This window comes from Diadema setosum, chromosome 20 (assembly GCF_964275005.1).
Source record: "Diadema setosum chromosome 20, eeDiaSeto1, whole genome shotgun sequence".
NCBI classification, from domain to species: Eukaryota; Metazoa; Echinodermata; class Echinoidea; order Diadematoida; family Diadematidae; genus Diadema; species Diadema setosum.
Window position 1 is genome coordinate 28,827,322 of NC_092704.1, and position 22,680 is coordinate 28,850,001.

The 22,680-nt window shown below is 38.8% G+C and overlaps 1 protein-coding gene across 1 annotated transcript; it reads left to right on the forward strand.

Annotated features, from left to right (window-relative positions):
• The first annotated feature begins 1,669 nt into the window (after positions 1-1,669).
• LOC140243578 (ribosome biogenesis protein WDR12-like) lies at positions 1,670-20,929 on the forward strand. Its single transcript, XM_072323245.1, has 12 exons — positions 1,670-1,737; positions 5,400-5,488; positions 6,087-6,300; positions 12,056-12,171; positions 13,067-13,221; positions 14,681-14,726; positions 15,237-15,325; positions 16,591-16,731; positions 18,496-18,601; positions 19,221-19,353; positions 20,151-20,223; positions 20,605-20,929. The coding sequence occupies exons 1-12, from the start codon at positions 1,670-1,672 to the stop codon at positions 20,716-20,718; spliced, it is 1,344 nt and encodes a 447-aa protein (XP_072179346.1). The 3' UTR covers positions 20,719-20,929.
• Positions 20,930-22,680: the final 1,751 nt, after the last annotated feature.

The window sequence follows — 22,680 nt, forward strand, 5'->3', positions numbered from 1 at the left end:
GATGATGACGATGACATATACAAATTTCAGCTCACTCGCGCGCACTAATTTAGAGTATTTTTTTAAGTCCTCAGTTTTTTGGTATAAATCGTTATCTATAAGGCCGTCACTATATCTTGATTAGAATTGTAAGATTTGGTAAGCAAAAAATGACAAGAATTCCATGTTTTGTAAGCTGAAATACAAAAATTTTCAGCTCGCTCGCTGCGCTCACTCGCCAAAATCTATCAAAATTCATTACATTAAATGTAAATCACCCTCAAAAGATCCCTTTTAAGTGCTTGAAAAAACATCATGTGGACTTTGTTTAAAGTCCCTACCGGGATGGGGTTGGGGTTGAACACTTTTTCAGAAATTAGGGGCGCAATTTTCGTGCTTGCCCCGGGCGCCGTTTTCCCTAGATACGCCACTGACGTCCACAAACGTTTTATTAGGTCTGCTACGTCTTCGTCATTAATTTATTTATCATGAATATTCATGCAAGTGTATGAATACTCAACTAAGAAAATCTAAAATTTGAAAACTAGTGGAAATGAATAAAAGACATTGAAATCTAAAGTATTTATGCTGCATGTGTTCAAACTTTGTGTGTTAATTGTAACCACGTTATTGATTGTTCAGTTAATCAAAATTTCTAATTGTGTTATGAAGAGGTATTTTCATATTTCAATCTATTGGCCTAATTATAAGGTATGTGTGATTTAATTTTAGTTGAAGTAACCATGTCTTCATGTGCATTACAACATTTTTGCCGGTATATAAAAGAATGTGATGCAGATATAACAACTGGGAATAGGATGTAATAGGTATAGGTGCGGTAGGACATTAGGAACAGATTAGAATATAGGAGTAGTATTAGGGTAAATTAATCCCAGATTGTGCCTGTATAATCACATAACGTTTACTTTTTTTTTTAATGCCCAATAAAGAAAATACACATTAGACGTTCTTAAAAGGCTTTCTGGACAATCTAGACGGATATAAAAGGTTCTCTAAACGAGTCTGGAAAGGGTCATAAAACTTTTTTGAGACGTCCTTAAAACGTTGTGAACGTTCGGGAGACGGTTTTCAAAGGCTTTCTCGACGTCCGCAGAACGTCCACAGAACGTTTTGAATATTTTTAAAAAGGTTTTCTGACGTCTATATCTCGTCCAAAAGGTTTTCTGCAGATTCTTAAAAATTTTGAAATATAATTTTTCCATTAGTTTTTTTTTTAACAGTTTAAAAAAAGTTTTTATTACGTCCATTTTAAACGTTTTGAATACGTCAAAAGTGACCTTCCACAAAAAGACGTTCTGAAAACGTTTATTTATATGACAAAACGTCCAAATAACGAACTTGGAACGTTTCAAGAACGATCAGAAAACGTCCAAATGTTAGCTGGGTTAATGAGAAAAAAAATAGGCAATAGAAATCTAGATGGACTGAAAGATCAACACTAAAATGAACTTCTAACCTTGTGACGTGAGAATTCTTAGTTATTGTATTTGTAAAGCGAATACAGCACTGCTTTCAAATAATAAACTTACTTTTGAAGAAAACACAATCGTGCCGCGGAACGACGGATGCAGTAAATATTCTCACTCGGGGAATGAATAGAAAACGCCACTGGAACTCCGCTAAACTGAACAACAAAACAACAACAACAAAAACACGACAGGGGAACAAAATGGCGTCGCACAGTGAAGACAACGTGGGAGCGTATCAACAAACTCGATTCTTCACGAAACAGGAACAGTAAGTTATGGTGCATTACACTATCTAGTTAAGATCGTAGATCTTAGGAATTTTATTAGAAAAATTATCATCTCATCATTAATTCTTTCAAGATATGCTTTGATAATGTCTGTCAAAAAGAATGTGCTCCTCAGACTTCAGCGTGGTCCCACGCGGAGCAACATGTGTTGTTTTCACGGCACTGCTAATCGTCTCACGTGCACGACGTAACTACACGCAGCACGTCTACTCCTTCGCAGACGTTGTCATTTTTCAGTGGTGGTTGTGCGACTCCTTCATGAATATCTTTATTAATCGTGGAAAACTAAAATATAAGGAATCCCCGTAATCTATGATAATCATCCAATAATCGGTATGCGTATATTTTTTTTTTTAATTACGTCAAAAACCTACCGAAATCCGTCCTTAAAATCAGGTCTGTGACTAGCCTGACCAGACACTGTGAACAGGGTCTGACATGTGTTAGTGTTTCAACGTTGTAACCGACCGTCACTATTGACGGCAAAATCACATAAAATACCTTTTATTTTGTATGATTTTAAGAGTAATATAATTGCAACACTTACCTACAGCATATTTTCCTGATTGTTGAGTTGAATTCGGCGTTTTGTTGGTATCCAGACCTTATAACTGTTTATTGTTGAATTTTTCGGAGTATAGATCGTGCGGTGGCATCTTTTCCTTCGAGAGCTTCAAAAAATCAACAAACTACCACGCATGCGCATTCAGAAGTGGTTGCTTTTTACCTACGCCCGTGCGCCCGTGCGTTTCATGTGTTACGTAAAACTTGTAGTAGATCCGCGCGTGCTGCACCGGCAATGATTTGACCTTTTTGAGTCGGGGTCATCCGACTATCTCCGACTACCTACGTTGTAGTATACGAGAGTGAATGCTATTCATATAACACGCAGATGAGGAGTGAAGCAGTAAGGACGTTTACAGACCTGATTTCAGCCATAGATTTCGGTAAGTCTTAGACGTAATTAAGCAAAAAATCGCATACCGGTTATTGAATGATGATCATAGATTACGATAGTTCCTTATATTTTAGTTTTCCACGATTAATAAAGATATTCATGAAGGAAACAGTGAACGATATAAGCGCGATAACAACGTCCGCGAAGGAAAAGGGGTGCAGCGCTGTCGCGATTCGCGACAGCGCTGCGTGTAGTTAGTCTGTGACTAGAACTAGTGCAGTGTGAGCGTCCGTATTGCTTCACTCCTCATCTTCTGCGTGTTATTGAATGGCAATCACTCTCCTATGTAACTACACGCAGCCGCTGTCGCAAAGCGACAGCGGCTGCACCTCTATTCCTTCGCAGACGTTGTCATTTTTCAGTGTGGTTGTGCGACTCCTTCATGAATATCTTTATTAATCGTGGAAAACTAAAATACAAGGAATTATCGTAATCTATGATAATCATTCAATAATCGGTATGCGATTTTTTGTTTAATTACGTCAAAAACTCACCGAAATCTGTGGCTGAAATCAGGTCTGTTTAACGTCCTTATTGCTTCACTCCTCATTTGCGTGTTATTTGAATGGCATTCACTCTCGTATAGGAGCCTACTACAACGTACAACGTAGGTAGTTGGAGAGCTAGAGGGCGCCTCTCCGACTACCTACGTTGTACGTTGTAGTATAGTATATAGTATAGTAGCCCGACCAGACGCTGTACAGCGACTGGGCTGTGTATAAATAAAGGGATCGTATAGTTTGGTTGAGACCTAATTTCAGGTTTCTAACATTTTTTCGTGAGATAATGAGAAACCTCTTCTGAAATATGAAAGAGCATGTGATATAATTCTATGAGGAATTCAATGTTTACATGTAGATCCAATTATTATTTCATGAAAATTGGTTTTGAAATGCCATGGCTGAGATATCCAAAAAAGAGCGATTCTAATATAGAGTGGGACCCACACAGTTTGTTACGATCGCTTTGTTGTACTTTGTTTTTGGATGTTTCAGTTATTCCAAACCCGATTTTCATCAAATAAACTTTGAATTCCTTGTGTGCTCTGTACTACATTGTATATCATGGTGTTTTCTTAATCTTGGTATCTTGCAAAAAGTTAAAAGCCAAATTCTCATCTCCACCAATACTGTACCATCCCTTGCCACTAAACTGCGATCAGCAGCCCCAAATGCGTAGCGTAATGGGGCTGCGGGCTGTAGCATTCAGGATCATGACGGGTAGTATAGCGGATAAATATCAACTTAAAATTGAAAAATTTCTTCAATTTGAAGACTTACAGGTGAAGTTGAAGTATTGACAACAGGTAGCGTGCAACGTTTGGTTCTGCCAATAGTCCCTTTCTGTTCGAATTGATGACTTAATGTGACTCTGTTGTGAGGAACCTGGGAGAGCTACACTGAATTGATGGCCAGCGCATGCGCACACAGACATCTTATCCGGTCAATGGATTTGAAATTTGTGCGCATGTGATGTGTGCGCATGCGCTGGCCGTCAATTCAGTGTAGCTCTCCAAGGTTCGTCTCGACCGAGTCACATTACCGGTAAGTCATCAATTCGAACAGAAAGGGACTATTGGCAGAACCAAATGTTGCACGTTACCTGTTGTCAACACTTCAGCTTCACCTGTAAGTCTTCAAATTGAAGAAATTTTTCTATTTTAAGTTGATATTTATCAGCGATACTACCCGTCATGATCCTGAATGCTACAGTCCACAGCCCCACTACGCTACGCGTTTGGGACTGCTGGTTGCAGTTAACCTTGCCACATGCTCACTGTCCTAATGTGAGACAGAAAAATCTGTTTGTCCGAAGGTTTTTTTTTCTTTTACGGCTCTCCTCTGTAGACTAAAGTGACACTTGGAGTTGGAATAAGAAAATGATGACATTTTCACAACTATCGTTCGTTAGATTTCCAGCATTTTTTGTGTTCCAGCTAGACTGTGGTCTGCAAATGTATTGTAATTCATAGCAGACTTCCTCACACTTTGCGCCATGATCATGACAATTTTCTGTGATGCAACATCGTAAATGTAACTGATAATCCTGCAGTGGAGAGCAAAGGTACGCGATATTGCACAGTGTACAATGTGTCAAAATTGCAGTGTGATGTCACTTCTAATACACTGTATTTCTATTATTCTACATACTTCTGTGGTGCTTCTCATCAAAGCCTGTTCAGCAACTGCTGTTCAGCAACTATTTTGAACACAGCGTCAAAACAGAAAGAGAAGCTTGCCTGCCGCTCAGTGCGTGGTGGTTCATGGGATATCACCTTCTATTTAGTTTACACCAATTTTCCTGCTCTAGGATGTGTACGTATAACCTACACGTACCTCCAAGGAAATAACCAAAGAAAGACTGAAAAGAAACATGCCACATCCTTACAAAACATAAACAACAATTCTAAATTTAATTTTTTATAATTGCAATTCAGTTTCAATGGAAGTCTGACATTTTCAAGTCCTCACAGGTCATAACAAATATGCATTTCAGTATAAGTGCAAATCAGTCGATAAGAGCACGCAAAGAGCACGTCTTTGAGTCCCTTAACCTGTGTGCCATAATTATTCATGCATATCATCTCGTATAGAGCAGTCCTTCATTGTTTAAACACGGTCATTATTGCAGGGTCTGATATTCCTGTAATCTTATCTTTGCCTAACATTCTTGATCCTATTGCAGATACCGTGTTTCTGATACCCCATTTTCTGTGCCGGCGCATGTGGGTGTCCCAGAACTCAGCTCACTCATCAACAAGCTCCTAAATGAAGGTAAAATTCATTTTCCTAAAAATGTTGAATTTTATTTGGGGTATTTACCTTTTTTCTTTCTTTCTTTTTCCTTCTTTTTTTTTCTTCATAGATTTATGCAATTTAAATGATACTTTCGTTCCACTGTCTAATCCTAGTACTAACAGATAAATATCCCCACAATATGTTTTCATCTGTGAGTGTGTATTAATTACAAATACATGTGAATTTGGGCATAAGGTGACATCCAGTGAATGGACGCAGGTACCCATGGACCAATATCGCATTTTCTATTGAAGATGTCGGTGTTTAAAATCAGATATTCTCATGCTCGAATCATTTGCTCTCTCTCGCACTTACTTGTGTCATACACATTGTACCATTGTGTCATATGGATCTCTATGTTGTTTTGTGATCTACTGTGCTCTGAAATGTGACAGATGTAAACTACCTCAATTCGGCCTTGTTAGGCTGCCATGGTAGTTGTTTTTTCAAACCATGAATAAATAAATAAATAAATAAATAAATAAATAAATAAATAAATAAATAAATAAATAAATAGATACATGCTACAAACTTTAGGTCATTGCATTGTCCTTTTTGTGTCACTGGTGGACAGATAAAGCGGAGGCGGACATTCAGAATGTGGATTTTGACTTCCTCATCGATGGAGAGTTCCTTCGACTGCCCCTGGCCAGTCACCTCGAGGCTAGCGGCATCTCTACCGAAACAGTAGTTGAGGTGGAGTATGTTGTGAAGCAGGCTGCCCCTCAACCAGTGGGGAGCATTCTGCATGATGATTGGGTCAGTGCTATTCATGGATGGAACGACAGGTTAGTATACAAATGACACACAGGTCTGAGTGCATCAGTCGGAATTGTGTGCATAAGGTAACTATGGAATGCTTAACCCATGAGGCGAAGCCGAGTGGGTTTAGGCTAAATTCCATAGTTACCGCATGCACACTATATTCTGACTGACGCACGAAAAGACGTGTGCGTCATCTGATTTATAGAATGGGTAACTTTCTTGCCAAAAAAACCTATTTTTCTATCGTGTTACCCGATGACAAATTTACTGGATGCATTTCCTTTTGGCTTGCCAGAGACGAGAGCCCGAAAACCATGCATCAGTTTTTACTGGACGCATGGTTAACCGTGCATCAGTATACAAATAATGACTGCTATGACAGGCACGGTGGAGCACCCCAATTATCTCGCAGAAATCCATCAGCAGCCGAGCCTCATTTGCATAAAGTAAACAACATGTACTCGCGTAGTTGAGAAAAAGTAAACAACTTCTCAAGCTAATAACAATTTAAGGAAACCTATTTTCGGATTAAAATTGAGTTAGTTTGAATTTGAAAACATGTCCGAATATGCACATATAACATATTAAAGGATTTGACAATGATAAAATGTGAAATTTTAGCGAAAACCTGGCGAGCAAAATTACCAAAAATATGCTTTGAAAATCATCCTAAAATTCACGAAGTGTGATTGCGGAACCAAAGTGCCATTCAAACAAAGTACACCGAAATTTATTTATCTGCTTGCATTTTAAATGTCATACCGTAATATTCCCGGCCATGGTTGTGTCGGAAAAAAACAGAAGGTGATGTCAAAAATGACACGAATGCAAAGCGTACAGGTTGGTCCCATGTATATATAATCGCGTGACTGTAGCGTTGCATGTCACAGCACACACAACCCTTTGCTGCATGCAGCGTGCGCGGCAGCAGCTCAGCAGTCACCGCCGTGCGACACTCAGCAAAATTGACTGCGTCACATGCAAACCAACAATGAGCACGAAATCCTGAATCTCACGTACCACGCATGCCCAATATTACGGGAAAAGAAATGACGTCATTTTCAATTGTTCCGCTGACTACAATTTTCTATTCCAAACCCTGTAGAAACAAGTTGATTTCTCAAAAAGTACAAGTGGAACCAAGCGAAAACTTTCACCATATATGGATTGAGGCCTGATAAACTTATGTTGCCAATTTCGGACACATTAGAGCCCGGCCATAGTCCAGTCGGAAAAAAACAGAGAGCATGTTTTGCGAGAGGTGATTTTCAAAACGCTTTAATATCTCAAGTTCTAGTGCAGCAAATTTCATAATTTTTTCATCAAAAGGAAGGTTTTTAAAAACTTAGATAGTGTGGTAAGTTTGAGTTTACTAGCGGCACGCATAGCGGAACAAGGAGAAGGTAAAGATTTGACTTTTTCATGCACACAGTTTCGGGCAGCCGTGGATGCCCGTTGGAAATTCAAATAGAACGGGGCGATAATGAGATGCAAATTGGGGTGCTCCATCGCGCCTGATGAGGGGCACATTTAAAATTATGGGCCCAAGGTGATGTGAAAACCGTAACTATGCCCAAAGCGAAGCTGAGGTCATGGTTATGGTTTTCACATCACCGAGGGCCTACATAATTTTAACTGTGCCCCGAATATCAAGCAGTCATTATTTGTTTTATATACTGAAAATATAGATTCCAAAATATAGATACCGAAAATATAGATTCTAGTGTCTTTTACAGCATTCGTAATCAATGCTGATCGACAGCGTGGCGGTCGTATCATTGGTACGTTGAGTGATCTATGTGTACGGGGTTGCGACTGTCTCCAAACCTATTTACGGGGCACGGTTACCGCTAGTCTCTTTTACAGCATGCTGATCGAATGCGCGGTGGTCGTATCATTGGTGCGTACATATGAGCGATCTGTGTGTACGGGGTCGCGACTGTCTCCAAACCTGTTTACAGGGCACAGTTGATTTACTGTGCCCCAGTGCCGGGCACAGTAAATCAAAAATGGGGCACAGCTATTTTCATGACTCCGCTTTTAACCAATTAGATGAGAGGATTCTATATATGAGGTATATAATAAAAACTGATGCATGGTTGTTTTAGCCAATAGGCGTCGCGTATTGAGTGTGCTAACGCTTGCTTAATGGGCGAACCTATGTTACAAGTGCGCGTACTCTAGCTACAAGTGCGTGATAACTTGTTTACCACTGTGACTCAGCATGCGGCCAGTATAAATCAACACATAGCTCTCGACCAATGAGATCGCAAGATTCTCGCTACCCATTCTATAATATAAATTGCGCAGTGTACATTCTCCCATCAGTCACAATGCCCATGTCTTGAACCTTGAACCTTGAAGTATTAATCCCTGTCAGCAGCTCCATGGAACTATCCCGTGATGGTAGAAGTGTCGTGCATCAGTGAGAGGTGACATGATGAGCAGGATGGTTTTAAATGTCACTAATGTACAATACAAGTGACGGTGCATAGTGCTAGTAAAAAAACATGCCTCTTTGCTTTAGAGCATGTGTGACCCGACAGGAGGCTGCATCACTCGGATGACTGGAAGAGCAGCCTCTCTGAATGTTAATGGGTTGGTAATCTCGACCACAGGTCCTGGCAGATGGGATGGTTCCAGGTTTTAACAGCTCGGTGGAAAAAAGGAAAATTTGTACATGTACATGTAGATGGTCGCGGTTTGGATTACATACTTGAGCTTATGGTCATGCTACCGTATGTAGGTAGCTGGGAAAATTACATAGGTTGTAAAGTGTCCTGATTTGTGTATTCAAAATTCCGGGGAGGGGGGGGGGGGAATCTGCATGTTGGCATGTCACTGCTTATTAGCATTGTAGAACATGCAATGAATTCACTGGAGTTTCTGGCATACATGTGAATCATACTCTGTCCAGATGTATAGACCTATTATCGGGTTTGTGGAGCTAGTTTATTTTCTACAGGCATCATTGGATACGGTTGTACAAGACTGTATGTTGTTGGTCTGTATGTCATGCACTCCACTGCAAATTGTCAATAGCAATGTTTACCGTAAAGCATTCAATGAAACTGACAGTGACAGATTTTTATGGCACAATTCTTAATTGAATACAATAGAGGGTCAGAGGTCAATTTCACCAGTTGTGGGTTTTCAAATTGTTTATACAATAACAACACCTCAGAAGGTTAAACAATGTAACAGAGAGACCGTTCAGCCAGCTTGATGATTTAATTGCACCATACCAAAGTGTTAAAGATAGTGTGAAATGAGGAATGTTCATGTGCATTTTAATTTTGCAATTTTTGTGAGAGCGGAGTTTTGCGAAATTTAAATGCACGCTGAAGATCTTGTCTACGCTGTATGCATTGAATGTTGCAAAACCTGCAAACTCACAAAAATTTCATGCTGTGAATAAGGCCATCGGCTCCCATTCGCGAAAATTTCACAGAAGCTATCATGAAAATAAAAGCGCGCAAATATTTTTGCTTGCCATATGTTCTAGTAGTTGATGTCTTGATTCCGCGGAATCAAAAACACACGAACCTTTTCGTACGTGGTCAAGCGTGAAGAATTAGTCGCACGAAAATATCCACTTTAAAGTAGTCCTGAGTTACATTGTACACGTATATAACTTATATAATAATAATAATAATTGCATTTATATGGCGCTTCATACTGACGTTTCTAAGCGCACTTTGCTACTCATACAAATAGATTAGAAAACACAATAACATTAACAAAATCAGCGTTAACAGTAACAAAAGAAGAAGAAAGAAAAGACAAATACATGTGATACAATGGTACAATAATTGATAACTGTGTGCGCCTCCAGGAGAAAAAAAAAAATTACAACTGATTAAACAGGTGAGTTTTAAGAAGAATTTTAAATGATTCGACAGATGAGGCATTCTGAATATACAGAGGGAGTTTATTCCAAAGAGTGGGAGCAATGGAAGAGAAGGCTCGGTCACCATAACGGGTTTTTGTACGTGGGCCATGAAGTAATTGGAGAGAGGAAGATGAACGGAGGGGTCTGGCAGAAGAGGAGGAGCGGAGAGAGACTAGGTTTTGAAGATATATGGGTGCAAGATTACGTGTGATTTTGTACGTCAGAAGTAGGATCTTGAAAGTAATACGGGAATGGACTGGAAGCCAGTGTAGTGAGCGGAGAACAGGAGATATATGGTCATGTCTCCTACTAAGGGAGACTAATCTAGCGGCTGAATTTTGGATACGTTGGAGAGGGGATATGTGAGAAAGAGGGAGGCCGGCAAGGAGGGAGTTGCAGTAGTCCAGATAGGAGGAGACGAAGGCATGGACGAGCCGCTCAGCTGATGATTGATCAAGCAGACGCCTGATCTTCCCTATTTTGAAAATACCCCATGATGCAGACTTACAAATGTTTGTGATATGGTGTTTAAGAGTTAAGTGTTTGTCCAAAGTAAAGCCAAGGTCTCTAACACAGTCAGAGACCTTAATAATCCCATCCCGAGTAGTTAGATCTGATAGAGGAACTGTGCTCCTAAACTGTGATGAGAAATGGATGAGTTCAGACTTGTCTTCGTTCAGACGGAGTCTGTTGGCAGTGGACCAGGCTTTGATGTCGTTGAGACATTCTCTCAGTGAATTAACAGCAGCAATCCTATCGCCAGGTGACATAGTTATGTAAATTTGAGTGTCGTCAGCATACATAGCGTAGTTGACTCCATGATGACAATTGATGATTCTGGTGAGTGGACCCGTATAGAGGAGAAAAAGAAGGGGGCCGGCAACGGATCCTTGCGGAACTCCGCAGCTGATAGGACTAGGACGTGAACAGGTCCCATTGATTATCACCCTCTGTGTGCGATCTTGAAGATATGACTTGATCCAGTGGATGGCAGTGCCTGTGATGGAGTAGTCATCACTAAGTCGTTGTAGTAGCAACGTGTGGTCGAGCGTGTCAAACGCAGCCGAATAGTCAAGAAGAAGAAGAGCAGCCTCATTGCCCTTGTCGACAGCAAGAAGGAGATCGTTGAGCACTTTCAACAAGGCAGTTTCTGTTGAGTGGAGGTTGCGGTATGCTGACTGGTTTGTAGGAAGCAGATGATTACTGTCAACATAAGACATTAACTGTGTAGACACAATCCTTTCAAGAAGCTTACTCACAAATGGCAGATTGGCAATTGGTCGGTAATTGCTCAGGACATCGGGATCTAGGTTCGGTTTCTTCAACAGAGGGGAAACAAGAGATGTCTTGAAAGGTATTGGAACTATACCCGATGACAATGATGTGTTAATGATGTTTTTAAGAACCGGAAGCAGCTCATGAAGGCACTCTTTGAGCAGCCAAGTTGGAAGAGGGTCCAGAGTGCAAGATTTTGGTGGAGATAGCATGATGAGACGTCGAAGCTGTTCATCAGTGACCGGATTAAACTCGCTCATATAACTTATATGCCAATACATTTTGGTATGCACATCTGTGATGGACATTTGATAACTTTATGCATCACCATCAAAGTTGTTTCTGAGCATTGTACATATATACAGGTATGTAAATACCAAAATAATAAACCAGCATTAGGTAATAATAGTGATGATGATAATGATAATGATATTATAAAAATCTATACAGCACTTGTGACCAAATTTTTGTAGAATGAATTGACTTACAATGTAAGTGCAAATAATCCATTTCGTATGAATTTTACCTAGAACTCCAAAAAGAAAGAGGATGAAGATGATAAAAACTTTAGTGTTTGCATTATGGTGAGTTTTCTCTGTTTATCTCCCTAGAATTCTTACAGGTTGCTATGACAACGGTGTTCGGCTGTGGGGAAAGGACGGAGAGAATGTCGCGACGCTACAGTATCATACCGATCCTGTGAAATGCGTCAAATGGATCACAACAGGTGAATCGCAGTTACAAAGTTGATCTGCAGCGTCATTTATAAGCATGTTTGCAATCATTGAGTGGATGCATGAATAATTACAATGCTTGCCATCACTGATTAATTACAGTTTCCCAGCTGCTGCTGTAGTAACTGCTCTCATGTCGGCGTACAGTTTATGCAAGCTAGCAGTCCTCATTTTTGAAGGGTCTGCATCAGTCTTCCTTGTTTCACTTGTTCATTCCCCGTCAGTGTACCAATGATGTTCAGATATTTCAAGCCTCTCTGTGGTGCCAGATGAAGATGGGCCTTCCTCTTGAAGTTTTATGAATACCTTGTCTTTACACATTTTCAATTAAATGATATGGATGTTGTGAATCAAAGAATTTTAAAGTTTACAAGGAATTGTAGCCGTAGCTACATGTAGTAATCTACTGGCAAGGAATGAAGTGGATCAGAGGAGTGTAAGCTTTCAGATAAACAGCAAATTTTGAACAGTATCATTAAAGGTATTTATTGAATTGCAGTTGAAACAAAAATGCAGCTTTAGTGCTTCAAAATAGTTTTAAAATGTGAGTTAGGGATAGAAACGACCAATGTAAAAATGTTTATCAGTGTAATCAATGTTAAGTATTGTTAAATGTACAAAATGTGAACAATAGTTATTAATAAAATTGTTTCTGGAAAAAACTGGGTGCAGCTATGGTCTTTAAGAAAAACAGTGATATCTCCTTATATTTTAGGCTTTATTCCCAAATTTCATGGTAGGATTTTAGTGATACAACTGACCTACACATATGCATCAAATGTGATAACTTGTAACATTTTTAAATCTCTGCTCCCAATGGTAGACAGTGCCTTTAATGATATGGAGTACATATAATCACATCCTGTTTATGCTGTCTGCTCATTGTAGGTGGCTCAGAGAGTTTGCTTGTAAGTGGATCACATGACCAGACTCTCATCATTTGGGAGTGGAAGGAGGATGAGAAGCAAGCCAGGCCATTGCATACGTGTAGAGGACATGCAAAGAGTGTTGATTCGGTGGCGGTGGACCAGTCAGGAACCAGGGTGAGTTTTAACCCATTAGTAACTGAACCGCCCCAAACCGCCCCAAACCACCCCAAGCCACCCCAAACCACCCCAAACCACCCCAAACTACCCTAAACTACCCCAAACCGCCTGTCTTTTTACTCCCAGAAATGTCAGAAACTACCCGTCCGCATTTTTATAGTTTTATGCTTTACCATTGTTATTGTTTTCATATGAGTATATAAGTAATTGGAAAGAGGTCAAAGGTCAACAAAAGTAGGTCAGACTTCTGTGACACACAACTGTCTTAGTATTAGTAAAGTCTTAATAGGCTTTCAAATTAACATAACGTATACACTGTAATAAAAAAAGATAAACATGTTGTGAGCTATTTTGCACTATTTAGAAAGTTGTCAAAATGGGAGTAATATTGCTCTACCTTCTAGGGAACAATAGGCCATTAGGTATAGAATCTTCAGTTTCTAAAGGGTTGAGGAGTAACATACATTTGTAGGTACACAAACGTAGCTGTCATTCGGTAACAGATGTGGACTGGCCTAAACATGTCAGTCATAAATATCAGCAAGATTCAGCCATGTCATTCAGAAACTGTTACTGTATAAGCTGTTATTTTCGCGAGGGTTTAATTTTCGTGAATTTCGCAAATCACAGTTGAATTGCGAATTAAACAACACATGAAAATGTCTCCATGCGCCCTGTTAATAGTGCATTAACGTAAGCGTCGGCGTCAATTCACGAAAACAACATCTCGCGAAAATGTCTATATGGCCTCGTCATTCGCGAAAATATCTGTACGCGAAAATAACAGCGTATACAGTAGTTATAATGAGCCTCTCATGTACACCATCCTTCTGTCAAACTTTTTGAGTGTTATGAGGGGGAATTGGTACAAGTGTATTGTGAATTCATTTCCATGTTTCCACACAGTTCATGACTCAGAGAAGCAGAATCACAGTCAGCATGTTTTGAGAGAGGGAGATTATTTCCTCCATTAAATACTAAAATGTGACTTCATCTGCGATGTAAACAATTGCATATTTTCAAATGATGGCATTGGCTGATCCTGAGTGACAAGATACTGTTTGTTGGGGCTCATCATGATGGATTACAGTTTGATAGAAATATTTAGTTATCGTTCAATTCTGATCATGTTCATGCTAATAGTGATATGGTATATGTTATGACGACTCTGTACTTTGAGTAATTTTGTGAAACTTGCTATTTGTCCAGGAAAGGATATTGACTCTGGTTTGATGTAAAGATGCTCTTTTATCATGCCGATGAAGGCATGGTAGCAACCTGTATTTAAGTGTTTATACAAAGACATTTTTCAGCTTATTGTTTGCTGATGATTAAACACACTTGTGAGTATTATCTGTAATTCCCAGCACAATTTCACTTCTGAAAAAAAAAAAAAAAAACAGGGAGAAAGCAACCGTTACAGCAATCTTGTGTTTGTCCTTGACTCATATTACAGATATGCAGTGGTTCTTTCGACAAGATGTTAAAGCTGTGGTCAGCTGGTGAGTTTGTGGCTGAGTGATTATCTATCAAACTTTGATTTCATTTCTCAATAAAGAAATTCAGGCAGTGTAATGATTTAGAATTATCTCAAAAGAGATAGTTACGTTGAGATGAATGTTGTGTTTCATATCAAAAGAGAAATCAAAACATGGACATCTTTACACTAGATTTTTTTTTTTTTTTTTTTGACAGTACAATTGTGGATTCACTTCTTGGTAATGGCTTTGCAATCATTACTAATTTCTTATAAATTGTTGATGCGTCAAAGCATTTAGTTAATTCTAGAATGAATCAATATATCCTTTTGAAAGCTGTTCTTGTTATATCACCATAAAATCTTTTGTATGTGAATATGGCACCCCCTGACTTTTAGCATGGAGAAGAAGGGGGGGGGGGGGGAGGGATCAAAATCCACAAAATTCTTGTATTCATTGTATTGTTCAAGACAAGGAAATCATATCATGCTGCAAATCTTGTCATTTTATTTTTCAAACATTGAAAATACTCAGTACCAAGTTCAGGTGAAGAGGAACCTCCAGAAATCCAGGAGCAACAGAAGAAGAGGGCAAGGAGAGATGGCTCAGCACCAATCATCAGGGTCAGTTTACCATCTTAAAGGCATAATATAGCATTTGCAGAAGAAACAAAAACCCAGCATTGGTGCTTTAAAATAGTTCTAAAATGTAAGTCAGGGATAGAAACAACCACTGCAAAAATTTGAATCCGTATAATCAATGTTAAGTATTGTTAAATACACAAAATGTGAACGATAGTTATGATAAAAATGTTTCCAGACTAAACCGTCTATAGTTAGGGTTTAATGAGAAAAATGCTGATATCTCCTTATCGTTTAGGCTTTATTGCAAAAATTTTATATGGTAGGATGTTTTGTGATATAACAGACCTACACATATGCACCAAATGTGATATCTTGAACATTTTTTTAATTCACTGCTCCCAAAAGTAAACTGGACCTTTAACCCGTTGAGGACGGACTGATTTTACTATAACACGCATTTCCCATAGACACCTGCTAGAGTGTTCCTCAGGACTCGTCTTCAATGGGTTATTTTTTTTTTTCTGTTTTCTTGACAAAAAAATTGGTTTTTAAATGCGTAATGCAAGCTGTCAAACTTTTTATGTGCGTGATAGCATGATTTGCTCTGCCTAATTGCAAGCTGCTACCTCTAGAGTAAATAACGACATATTTTACTGTAACTTTTGACACACTTTTCTTTTTGTTTCTAAATGTTGATCATCCTTCCTAGTTTGATTTAGCTGATATTGTTTGCATTAATTTTTGTTTGTTTGTTTCTTCAATAACATCACAAATGGCACCAAACAAAGGAAGGAATTCTGTCGTGTAAATGTTTGATCGTGGCAATGATATATGTAGTATATTGTTTGCTCATTGATTTTATTTTCTCCATTGATTAATGATTGATTAGGTACAGGTGTTACAGTTCCAGCATAAATCTGTTTTCATTTCCAAAAGAAAGAAAGAAAATAAAAAAAGATGTAGACATGCCTAAGAAGGAGTTCTAGTATGTTTGAAGTTGCTATGTCTGTAAAATGGGGAATTTAATAGCTTATTAAAGCAGAGTGGAATTGTAAAATGAGTGAAATTTATTGATCGAGTGAACAACTTCTTTTTTAACCCACAAACCCCTCATCATCAGAGTTAATGTTCCCCTAAATTAGTATCTTAAAAATAATGTGATACTTATATGATTTAGTGGTCGTGTCATTATCAGATAAATGCTGTAAAAGTTTTCTAACTATTGACCACTGCTGTACATGCATACATGCATGTGTGTATGAATTTATTAATATGTATACATTACTATATGTGCTCTATTTTAGACACCAATAGCTACATTGGATGGGCACAAGGAGGCCGTATCTTCAGTTGTGTGGACCGGCAGCCATGAGGTGTGCAGTGCTTCATGGGATCACACGATACAGCTGTGGGACGTGCAGCAGGGCACCAACGCAGCAACCCTGGTGGGTGTGATCATGTGAATGGGAATTGATAGAGGGAGGATAGAACTGCTCATAGTGGTTAGAAGTAAGCTGTGCCAGCCCTTTGGCCCAAATTCATGAAGGTGGTACAATCTTTGTCCATGGTTTAAACCATGGACAAAGACCATAGTTTTGTATGGGGCACCAAGTGTCGCATGGCCTTCTTCGTTATGAAATCAGTCATTTCAATGAAATGTTCATTTCTTCGACGAAATGATCATTTCGACAACGAAATGACTGATTTCGTTTTGAAATAGGCCATGCAACACTTAGCGCCCCATACAAAACTATGGTCTTTGTCCATGGTTTAAACCATGGACAAAGATTGTACCACCTTCGTGAATTCAGGCCTATGTGTCCAGACATTTTCCCTTCATTCTTATTGGCTTTCGGTAGCATCTCCTCTCAACTTGACCTTGCAATCTGGCGTAACCATGCCTCAGTTCAACAAGGAGTCTGTGGTGAAACACTGAGGATTATGGGGATTTTGATGATGTGTTGGTATTATATTAAAGGCCTGTTCACACAGCTACCATTATTGGCTCCTGCTGTAAGAGCTGTCATTTTCGGCAGGATTTAATTTTTCATGAATTTTGTGAATGACGGTTGGGCCGTGAATTTACCAGCATGCAAAAATATCACAAGTGGACAGGAATCAGTATGAGTTATAACCAGCAAGTAAGGCACAGTAAAGGTTAATTGTTGCATGGCTTATGTGGTCTTTAATAACAATATGTCAAAGTCTCTTAATCAGTAATCCATATTCTACACAATATAACATCTGGAATGTCATACTGAAACTGTATATTGGTGTGTGTGCAGTGAAAATAAAACATACACCAAGTTTATGGCATATGTTGATTCATGAGAGTAATTGTTTCACGAGACTGGGTCTTGGACTGTCCAGCTGTCATTATTGATTTAGTTATTTAACACTTTATACTGCAGAGCTTACTGTTCTAGTTTGTGAACAGCATCACAGATAACTATGTAAGACCTTGCATCTCAGAGCCATCAATATTCACCTGATGAGATGATATAGTATAAGGAGTCAGATTGTCAAAGAAGAAATCCTCAGCTGAGATTTACACCCTCCTCTTAAAAACTGTACATACAAATATTATGTTCTTATCTATTTAACTGATAATACATGATCAAAATTCCAGTGCCAAGGAAAGTTACCACTCAGAAATAGAGCTTTAGCGAAGATTAAAAGGTTCATTGGAACATACCGACTCACTCTTCAACATGTGCAAAAAAAAAAAAAAAAAAAAGAAGGAAAAAAAAGGCAATATGAAAGGGTTGTTATCACAATACTGTGCACTTTCGAGCCATGGTTATCTTCAAGTGTAAATGATTATGTTAAAGTGAAAATGCTATACCTGATAAAGATTTATATTTTTAAAAGGTTTTCATTCACACTTTAAAATCATGTGTCTCTTTGGAGAAAATAAAGTGTGAACCACGTATGAAAGACCATTGAAAGATATGTTTACAAAACTGTTCCAAAAAGGGATTAATCCTTTAGAAAATGCCAAAAATGTGAAATTAACATTTACTCTCCCTAAAACAAGTCTTTCCAGGTTTACTTGGAAATTGACCCATGCAACTTCTTTTGACTGACGTATTGTGATGTGTGATCACATAAAAGATAGAACTGTGCATAATATTTTTCCAATTTGAGAAGTCATGAAGAAGGTCAGTGAGTGAAATGCAATGTTTGATTCCCGATTGTTCTCTCTCCAGACTGGCACAAAAGCTTTCTTGAGCATCTCATACTCTGCCCTGTGTGGTCTCCTGGCCAGCGGCAGTGTGGACAGACACATCAGGCTTTGGGACACGAGGTCAAAAGGTGCGCCATTCTATCACCCTTTTTCTCACTCACGATAGAGGCACCACTTTCCCATTGGGAACACACATTTAGAATGAGAGCATTTTGCGGGTCAGTCACGAAAATGCTCTCTCAAGACTGTGCTAGTGTGAAAGGCTAGTTGTGCAGGCAATGTAAATCCAGATTCAAGAATTAAAAAAAAAAAATAAAAAAAATAGAGTATACGTATGGCACAGATAGAGATTGTACAGAAACACTGTCTCATCAAGTTCTGATGAATTAACAATTTGGCACTGACTGCTCTGCAACCAATGTGTACATACATTGTACTGTAAAACCAGAAATTCTCATGTGCATGAAATTTTTGTGAATTTTGCGAAAAACCAAGATTTGTGAAAGTGGAATGCATGTGAAAGGTTTTTGTCTGCAGAATTCACTGAACACCAGTTGCAATTTGTGAAAGTTTCATGCAACAGAAAAAGGAGTCAGCTCCAATTTGTGAAAATTTCATGTCACTATGAAAAATGTCTCTGGTTTACAGCATATGACTGAATGAATGAGTGAATGAATGACTGAAAGAACAAATGATCAAACAAACAAAATGAAAATACATATGTATGTCCTTACCGTTTGTCCACAGAGGGCTCTGTTGTGAAATCATCTCTCTCTCACCACCACGGCTGGGTGTCGTCAGTTCAGTGGTCTCCTAGCAACAGTAATCAACTCTTATCAGGGTCATATGACAAGGCTCTCAAGCTTTGGGACATCCGAAGGTACGTGTACATTGATTGTGATTGATTGCACTGTGTATTTTCATTTTGAACATTTTTATTGAACATACTTTTTATATAGTTGTAACTGACACACACTATAATTTGAAAGAATTTTTTTTTTTTTGTTCAGTTAAACATGAATTTATTTAAGCATTATTTTCACCCCAAAAAAGTAAGACACTACAGATATCACTACAGATATTTTGTATGTGTCCATGTCTTTCCAAAAGACATGCACATGTAACATTTTTATGCCTCCGACATGAAGTGTCGCCGGAGGCATTACGTTTTCGTTTTTTTTTTTTTTTTATTTCCTGTGCTAATTTTTCATAAGGACGTATTTGTACTGTAGCTCATGTTGTACATACACAAGACCTGCCAGAGATGAGATGAAAATTTGTGGAGATCCCATCTTTTTACGGGTTGGAAATGACATGCTCATTGTTTGCAATATTAACTTCTAGTGTAATGTCCCTCGTTAGCATGTCTGCAAAGCTACTTGGGTGACTTTCAACATTGTGAGCAAAGTTGTTTTGGGTAGGCGTGATTTGAGTGCCCTTTCTAGACGATCATTTTATAACAGGTTTATGTTGGATGGTGTGATATTTAAAGTAAAAAATATTAATAATTGCTGAGTGCATTTACACTATATGTATACTCCTACAAATCATGAGAACCCTTTAATTTGTTGTTGTTGTTGTTGTTGTTGTTGTTGTAGTTGTTTTTGTGGAAGGGCACATTTAGCATTCAAGTGTCCAGTCTGCTATGTTTTATGCATTGTTTTAATTCCATTACAGCCCAAAGGCACCACTCTTCAATATGACTGGCTTAGACGAGAAGATTCTTGCAGTTGATTGGTCAATACCGGAGGTAAGTCGCCCATTGTATTCCTTTACTGAAAACTACAGCATTAAATACTCGATGATCCCTTCAGAATGTTTAAATTCCAACACAAGACTGGTGAAATATACATTTTATGTACATTGTACACATGTCTACAAGTTCCAGTGTTTTTTTTCCCCTCTTGCTTGTTCTGCTCTTCTGTGTATGCCTGTTGTTTACCAGTAGGGTTTCTTGAGTTTATCTACAAAAGAGAGAAATTTGAAATACCATGCTTTACTGGATTAGAGTGACAATAGTGCACATTAATGCTACCAACAGGCTATGAATGCATTTATGTAATAAGCACACCTTAATCATCTTCTGAAAAGTAACTTCTTTTATCACCTCCTCTCAAATTAATTTATACAGCTGCTGCTCTGCGGAGGAGCCGATAACTGTCTGCACATGTTCAGCACGGTGGAGGCTCTGTCGGCTGCCAAGTCGGCGGGGTCGAGTTCAGAAGAGGAGGCCTCGGGGTCGTGAGCTCTGTGTTCAGTGTTTATACAATACGGACAACTGATGGACAATCCCCAGACGGGGTGTGCATTACGCTTTGCTCAATCCCAAATGGAGGATACATGGTGTATTTTGATTTGATTAGAAAGCTCCATCTACTGGTTGGAATAAATGACTTCACTAGGTGATGTTTCCTGGAAGCAAAGCTGTGAGCACTACCAGTTGTATTTGTTTTTGATAATGGGGGGGGGGGGGGGGGGCAAGGAGGGGATGGGACAAGGGGTTATTTCACGAAAGAATGTTTTTGAGGCTGCAGTTAAGTGTCAATTGTGGTTTTTGTTCCAGACTTTAACCATTATTTTTTTCCACTGACCAGCAAATATCGTGTACTTTCTGTGTCAACCATCACGAAACTACTTGTATTGTCGTCATGTGGGAAATTACGTTGTCATGCAACTAGTAATCCGTACTGCATCACAGTGATCTTTTATGTGGGACAACTGCTGTTGGCACTCTTGATTGGGTTACTCTGACTTACAAAACATGCACATCATAGTAAGATTTTATGGTTGACGAACTGAAGTGGCAATAAAAAAAAAAAAAAAAAATGCTGAGTCTCGCAAGTTCAGGCAATGTGGGCACTTACACGTTACACCAAACTGAGGAGTTGGATTTATATTACCTTTGACCCACAAAGAGGGGGCAGTGCTATTGACACCTTACCTACACATTATGACTATTAAACCCAATTTACTGTACCAATGCATTCCACATTCATGCATAATTTCTAAAACTAAAGTTGTTCCTGTAAAAGCAGAAGTATTGTCCAAGGCCTGCCTGCTAGAGCAGCAACTTACACATGCATATGGATTCCAAACATTTAAATGTGTATGTGGCAAGAACAGGTTTTTGACCCATTGAAAACGAGTCCCGAGAATACTCGGGCAGGTGTCTAGTGGAAATGCATGTTACAGCAAAATCAGCCCGTCCTGAACAGGTTAATAATTGAATGCCTTTTCATTGTGCCCTTAACGGGGAGAAAGAAAAACAAAACAAAACAAACACAACCGTATTTACTGTAATAAGGCTACTGGATTACATAGCAAGTGCAAGTTTATTCAAGAGGAATTTATGCCTCTTGTAGCAACAGCAGTCCACCAAGCTACACATGTGACCAACATGTTGCCTGTACCAGCTAGTTTGCAGTTCAACTTTCTGCAGGAGCAGAAAAAAAGGTCATTCGTACCAGCAGGCACATTGGTTTTTTAAATTTAATGGGATGAGCATCTGTGATGTAATGATTATTCCTGTAATCCTTATAAATGCTTGCCAGCACAGCCACCCAACAACTAATGCGGTATTTGGCAATATCAATAGAAAGAGATTGTTAATACAGTGTACTACATTTAGTGCAAAATAATGAAATGGATGCTTTCCCAAGTGTTATAATTGATGGCTCATTCTGGTCATCTGCTCTACACAAATTCATTCTTTCTTTGAACGGGATTGATAAATCTCATAAGTGCCCCTAACTGACTGAAAAAAAAAAAGAAAGTCATTTGTACCAATGTGCCCTTGAGCTAACTCTGAAGTGGCTTCTTCATCATGATCATTCATGACAGGCACACAATCCCTTGGATTAATGTTTGATCTTATTTTTCTTTAAATTATTGTCATTGTGTTCTGAAGAATTTCAGTGGTTGATGACTGGTATAGGGCATTGTTGCACTTGGTCATTGGTATGCACACCGCTTACCAACATATCTGGCTGAAAACCAAAGTACATCGTACCATTATACATGTAGCTGCAGACCTCATCATCAGCAATGCATTGCTGGGTACATTGTATTGCCCACAATATCAATACATTATCATTGAAAGATTGGGCAAATTGAACTTTAGCTATGTCTGTTATACGAAGTACGTGTAGTCATGAATTTCTCCTTTACGTTTGAGCCAATGTAGCCAAGCAGCTTTAGTTTAACCCAT